Consider the following 6,350-nt stretch of genomic DNA (forward strand, 5'->3'; position numbering starts at 1 on the left):
CTTTTTCAATTTGTCTGCAAAGCATATTCATTTGAAGATTAAACAAAATTAATAATAATATGCACTGAAAAATTGAAAAGCAAACAACTCTGACGAATAGCACAATTACACACGTTCAAATGATTAACAAAATTCTACACTAACAATAAAATCTGAAATCAAAAAACAGTTTACATGGATCGTATGGTCTTCGATATATTTATGTATTATCAAAAAGATCGAATGAATCTTAAAATAAATTATCAAATTCTAAAATATCAGCAAAAATTTTTGTTGTTGTAAGCTGCACTCATTCCTTATTACACTGCAGCCTCTCTATTTATCGAATACAATGAACAAAAAATCTAAATACAAAAATTTCTTCTGAAATAAATTCTGCTAAATACAATCATCCGAATGACGAGAAAAGCCTCATTCCCCAGCTCTATTAATAATCTACCATAGTTAAAAAAATGACAAGCAAGTTCATTTCGATATTTTCTGTAACCGAGTAAGCATGCGATCTGAAAAAAGTTTGCAATGCAAAAAATAAAAAGCTACATTCAAAAGTTATGGATCAGTCATTGAATAAGACAAATTTAACCAATTCAATTATATCTTATTTTTTAAAAAAAGAATTTATTTTTTTATCCCTTACTGTCATAGAGACGTGAAAGAGCTTTCAAAGTTGTAATACATGACGGCAAGATGCGTGATCCCAATTCCGCTACTACTGGTGGCCTCTGATTCAACTGGATCAACGAACACAAGCCAATAAGACACATCTTGCGATCGTGTAAGCTGAAAAATTATTTTAAAAAGTAAACAACAAATAAATAAATAAACGAAAAATGCCACCTGATGAAAATGTTCATATCGCTGAACCAGTTTGCTAGAAAATAATGCAATAATGTTTCCTTTTGTTCGTTCACGTACAACCGTTGAGTGATTTCAATTGTAAGTTGAGGATTGTGCAGCAGACATGCGAAAAATAACTAAAGTAATGAAATTAAACACTGTCTAAGATCGATTGATTGTAAATTAAACAGAAAAAAAAAGAAATATGCACATCCAGACAGACGATCAAAAAATCCGATGTACGCTTGCCGACTTCCAAACGCTTGGCGACCAATTCTATAGCCGGGCAGAGGAAAGTTTCCACCTTGCCTCGAAACTGTAAAATGATAATTTCCATCAGCTTGACCGCCAGATTGTCACCAACATCAGTTTCATATGTCAAAGCCTATACACAAACAGAGTAACATTGTTATTTAATGAATAATAAAAATATACGCATATATAAAAATAGTAAACAACCGTTGAGCAGACGTTATAAAGTGCCATGAGGCGTTGTCCACCATCGTTCAAAAATTCACTGCTTCCAACTGTGACATAATTATAAAAAACAGATATCATATCTAGAAAAGAAAAGAAAAAAAAATTTTATACAACGAATTTAACCAAATCGTCGTTTGTGCTAAAACATCAATTACAAACCTGAAAAATAATCGATTCCATCACCACTGAAAAGTTCGTACATCAAATGGAACATCATCCACATTCTGGGTGAAATATTCACAGCTGTCAATGAATATGTCAATGATATCACTTCTTCATAATAATCTAAACATAAGAAAAAACAATATGATTTGAAATATTTTTAATAAAAAGTAAAGAAAAAAAGAAGAATTACCAATCATTTTCTGAGAAATAACCATTTCAATGACTATCGTAAGAACTGGCTCCAAATGAATCGATACCTGTTTTATTATTGCATAATAAAAATGATGCATGAAAAAGAAAATTTTTTAAATCAAAATCCTTACATCTGGATAATCTTCGGTTGCATCGATTAAAGCTTCCAAGGTGTTGATAACACCCATAGCAGTCATGCAACGATTGTCGTGGGAATCGCTTTCATCATCATCTAACGTAGGATGAACCAAGCTGGTAAAAATGTTCACCTGCAATTTAAAATTTAAACCATATAATCAATAACGAAAAGCAAAAACAACAAGAAACAATTCTGAATTTAAATTTACTAAATTTTGAGCTATTTCAACTGCAACCGGAACAATTTCCGTAGAGAAATGTTGAACTAAACGATTGAGAACGTTTGATATATCATCGCATTCTGTTTCTTTAAGTAAATTCAGCAAAGCTAAAATTAAAAAAACAAATAAATAAAATGCGCAATTACGAGCAAATGGGGAAATTTTACCAAGCGCAAGCGGTCTAACGTATGGAATAATGTAAGATAAATCTAAAACAAAATTGAAATCAAACACATATAATAAATAAAGATGTGAAACAATGCAGATCAATGCAAACAACAAAAATGTTATGCTTATTCTCACCTTCTTCTTCGTCAAAGCGTAAGATGCTTTGAAAAGCCAATGCTGCGTCCACTTTAACAGGCAGCTCTGGATCGTTCAAAATCAACATGATCACTCCGATCATCATCTTCTCGATCAGATCTTTGTCATCGAAATTACAATCCGAATACATGTATATCACGTAGGATGCCTGAAAATAGCAAATCGTGGAAAATGGCAAAAAATGAATAAAAATTATTATTATTCAATTGCACACAACAAACCCTGGCGCGCAAAAATCCATGCGGATCGGAAAATCGAGGAATCACTTGTGTTTTCAACATTTCGCATACAAATGGCAAATAGGCTTTTTTCTAAATGTTACAATCAAATTTAATGTAGAATCGTAGTTCAAATTTCAATTTCAGTGTTACTGTTAATTTCGTCGAAAGCACACCAAAGAAGTTGAAAGCACCATCGACGTGCTGTGGAGCGACATCCGGTGTTGAGAGTACATGATTTACCATTTTCACCAGTTCACCAAGATAATTCTTTCTTTTCATTACTGAATGCAAAAAGCGAATTCCCGCCGAAGATGGTTTCAAAAATTCATCAAATAAATCTTTAAAAAAATTATACAAAACAAAATTATACAAAACACAAAACAAAAGAAAAAAATGCATACCCAATTTAGAACGAATATATTCCTGTGGATCGGTGTGCCAAAGTTCATCATCCTCATTAGAGAAGCACAACAGTGGAAAAATAACTGTCTGTATTATATCCTTGAAAGCAGTCAATAAAGAATGTTACTTTTCAATTATTATTATTATTAATATTATTATTATTATTATGATCAACTTACCATGACGTGTGCTTTCACAGCTTTCCAACCGTTTGTCTCTCGAACACTAAATTTGAAAATGAGAAAAAGAAAACATGAACAACATTGCACACAAAAATTATCTGATTCAAAACTTTACCCTGTTGTCAAATATTCCAATGCCAAATACAACACTTGTGGAGATATGTATTCATTCTGCCTATAGCAATTCAACACTTTCAACATGCTCTGTATTGTCTGCATCAGACAGTGCTTGAAAAACACTCTGCGCAAAGCCAAGAAACCAGGATCTGAATTTTTGTCTTCGTGAAAGCTACATTAAAATAACAAATTCAATCAACAACAAACAAAACCCAACAGCAATCAATGTAAAACAGAAATAATACCGATCATAGATGCGGCTCAAAATTCTCGCAGACCATTTTTTGCACTTCCACCACACAAGTTGAGGACGATCTTCTGGATCGACAGCCAGAGATTCCTCAAAAATTATTTTAATTAATTATGCTTTTACAAGAGCAAAAAAATTCAAATTTCACTAAATTTTCTAAAACAAATTTACAACTGCATCAAAAAAAAATTTATCCCACATGTATTAATTAAACTGACATTTTTCTGTTTATTTTTATAATTTAAAGATATTGCCTACATGCCATAACTGAAACACTTTAAGCGCTGTACTTGAAAATTATAAACAATAGCAATTTTACATTATGAAATAAATATTACAAGAAAACCATAACATGGAGAAAAAAATTTTTTTTATACTTATCAATATTCATCTATCAGGAAATTAATCATATGGTGATAAATAGTAAAAAGATACAATATAAATATTAAATCAAACCAATCAACTTACCGGTGGCACAGGAATTTCTAACACTCTAATTACGACAATAATCCATTCCAAAAAATGAGATTCAGACAGAATATCGGTATGTAAGTGATACTGAAATGTCAAAATATGAACAAGTGAAAATAAGTGGTAGAAATGTTTTAAAACATTGATTACCAACACGAGCGCATGATAAATCTTCAAAATCATTTTCTGCAAATGCACAGATTCCTGGCTGCTGTTGTCGATCAAGTGACACATCCTCAAATGAAGCTGAGGCAAAACTTTAACCATCACATCAGCTATAGGTTGTCGATTAATGTTTCGTGAATACCTAATGATAAAAAAATCAAAATCACCATTTGATTATTATCATGAAAAATACTGATTTACTCGTAATTTTTCACTAATTGATACAGCACTGTCAAAGAGCCGAGCCATTTTTCGGCATCCGATTCGTTGAGAAGTTCCATCAATTTTCCTATAATATCTGGCCATCTTCCAGGAAAATCTGTCTTCAAAATTGTTCGCACCGATACCGCCAGTTGCGCTCTACAAAATACCAAAAAAATCAGTAAAAACAGATGAACAATAATAAACAAAGTAAACTTTACCGTATAACTTCCACAGACTTTACAATCGCTTCAATTATATTCTGGCGAATGATGTGTCGATCTTGTTCGTGAATGGTGAACATCAGGCCGGTGGTAGAGCCGTGCACAACTTCGCTTGGAGACTCATCCCAATAAGTCATTACCATGTTTTTAAAATAAATAGAAGCCGCTTGACGAACTGGCTGTTCAACATCGTCAGTCAAAAGTATTTGCAACAACAGTGGTGTAAAGCCAACAATTTTCTTGATCTGATCATTGAAAAGAAAAAATTACTGAACCAAAATTACGTTTTCAATTAAATTTCCACATACCCCTTCTAGATATTCTTCCGCTTGGTGACGTCCTTTCGGATCTAAAGTTGCCTTCAAAGCCATAATAATTTTGTTCAATTCCATAATTTAAAATATTCTAAAATTAAATCATCTTAAAACAATTCACCACATGCTAGGTAAGTTTTAAATTTCAATATTTTCTTTAATCAAAGTTAAATTTAAAAATAAAGTTCAATGAACAATGAAAAAGTAATAATGAACAGTGAACTGAAACAAAATGAATCACAAAAAATAAAACTCTGCAAAAAAGCAAAACTAAACCATATGTAATAAAGATTTGTGCTACATTTTTTTCTTTCTCTTCGTACACTTGAAAAAAAATTTTCAATATACAACGTCATGTAAAGGAAGTACCGTTAAAATAAATAAATGGGCAACAGAAGGAGTATAAAAAAATAAAAAACTGTCAGTCAACAACCGTTTAACATATTATACTTTGAAAAAAATGTAACAAAAAAAAAAGAATAACCGTAAATTAGAACCAATCTCAAACGTGTCACTATCGCACCTGATGTAACTAACGCAAAAATTAATGTCGTAGCAAAACTAAATCACTAACTAATAGACGCGTATTTTGATTTGCAGGAATAAATAGCAATAATGATAGAAAATTCAACAAAAGTATTCTTTTCGTTTATAGTCAATATTGAATATTTTTTATTTAATAAAAGTAGCATATTATAAATATTCATATCGTATAAATGCTTAGTGCTCTTATAACTTTTTAAATATGCCTGCACTTGATAAATGTCATTCTTAAAAAATCAAAAGTAAAAATTAAAAAATGTTCCACAGAAACTACTAACAACTAAATAAAACAATAACAAAACTTAAAACTTTTCACAGTATGATAGTATATTTGAAGGATAACTGAATAAAAGTTATATACATTCCAATCATACATTACCTGCAGAGGCACCAACTGTCGTAACACGCAAGGTAACTCAGTTGTTTTATACAGTAAGAATTAGATACAGTATCGCAACATTATTGGAATATTTCATTGCCAAATTTGTGTGCGCCACACTTGAAATAAATAAACAGAAAATAAATTCAAATTAATTAATATTTTTTTTCATAGCATACCTTTTTCTATCGATGATTCAGCTTTGCTCAACATTAAAATTTGTATACGAATTGTACCTGAATTTCAATTTATATAGCGGGAATGAAGCTAGACAGAACATTTTATTGTCAAAATTTTTATTTTTGCAGTTTATCATGTTATATGCTTTTTAACTGAAATCTGTTTTAGATTTTATTAGTTTGGTTCATATGGCTGGGTTGTGATTCAGCAGTGCTTCAGCGGATATGATCACTTGTTACACGCTTGACTTCACCGCAAGTTATTTTTACATTTCAGTTTTTTATAATAAATTTTTTAAAATATTTAAATAATTGTTATTTCTATGGAATTGGTGAAATACCACC

General features: G+C 30.9%; 2 protein-coding genes across 2 annotated transcripts; one reads left to right on the forward strand and one right to left on the reverse strand.

The window, feature by feature from the left end:
* Positions 1-465: 465 nt before the first annotated feature.
* Tsp_01946 (importin-7) lies at positions 466-4,961 on the reverse strand. The gene is made up of 23 exons (XM_003377715.1): positions 4,899-4,961; positions 4,588-4,835; positions 4,367-4,525; positions 4,265-4,307; positions 4,155-4,235; positions 3,998-4,087; positions 3,525-3,619; positions 3,278-3,451; positions 3,160-3,205; positions 2,980-3,079; positions 2,729-2,916; positions 2,579-2,668; positions 2,337-2,505; positions 2,180-2,242; positions 2,022-2,140; positions 1,806-1,943; positions 1,673-1,739; positions 1,477-1,602; positions 1,297-1,397; positions 1,061-1,222; positions 838-974; positions 638-780; positions 466-503 (listed from the first exon to the last, which is right to left on the reverse strand). Exons 1-23 carry the CDS (start codon positions 4,959-4,961, stop codon positions 466-468), a joined length of 2,640 nt encoding a protein of 879 aa, XP_003377763.1.
* Positions 4,962-6,230: 1,269 nt separating this feature from the next.
* Positions 6,231-6,264, forward strand: Tsp_01945 (hypothetical protein; the record flags this gene model as incomplete). The annotated part of the gene is made up of 1 exon (XM_003377716.1): positions 6,231-6,264. A coding segment is annotated over exon 1 (34 nt), but the record flags the coding sequence as incomplete, so codon positions are not given.
* Positions 6,265-6,350: the final 86 nt, after the last annotated feature.

The sequence above is a fragment of the Trichinella spiralis genome (genome assembly GCF_000181795.1).
Source record: "Trichinella spiralis strain ISS 195 chromosome Unknown Scfld4, whole genome shotgun sequence".
Taxonomy (NCBI): Eukaryota; Metazoa; Nematoda; class Enoplea; order Trichinellida; family Trichinellidae; genus Trichinella; species Trichinella spiralis.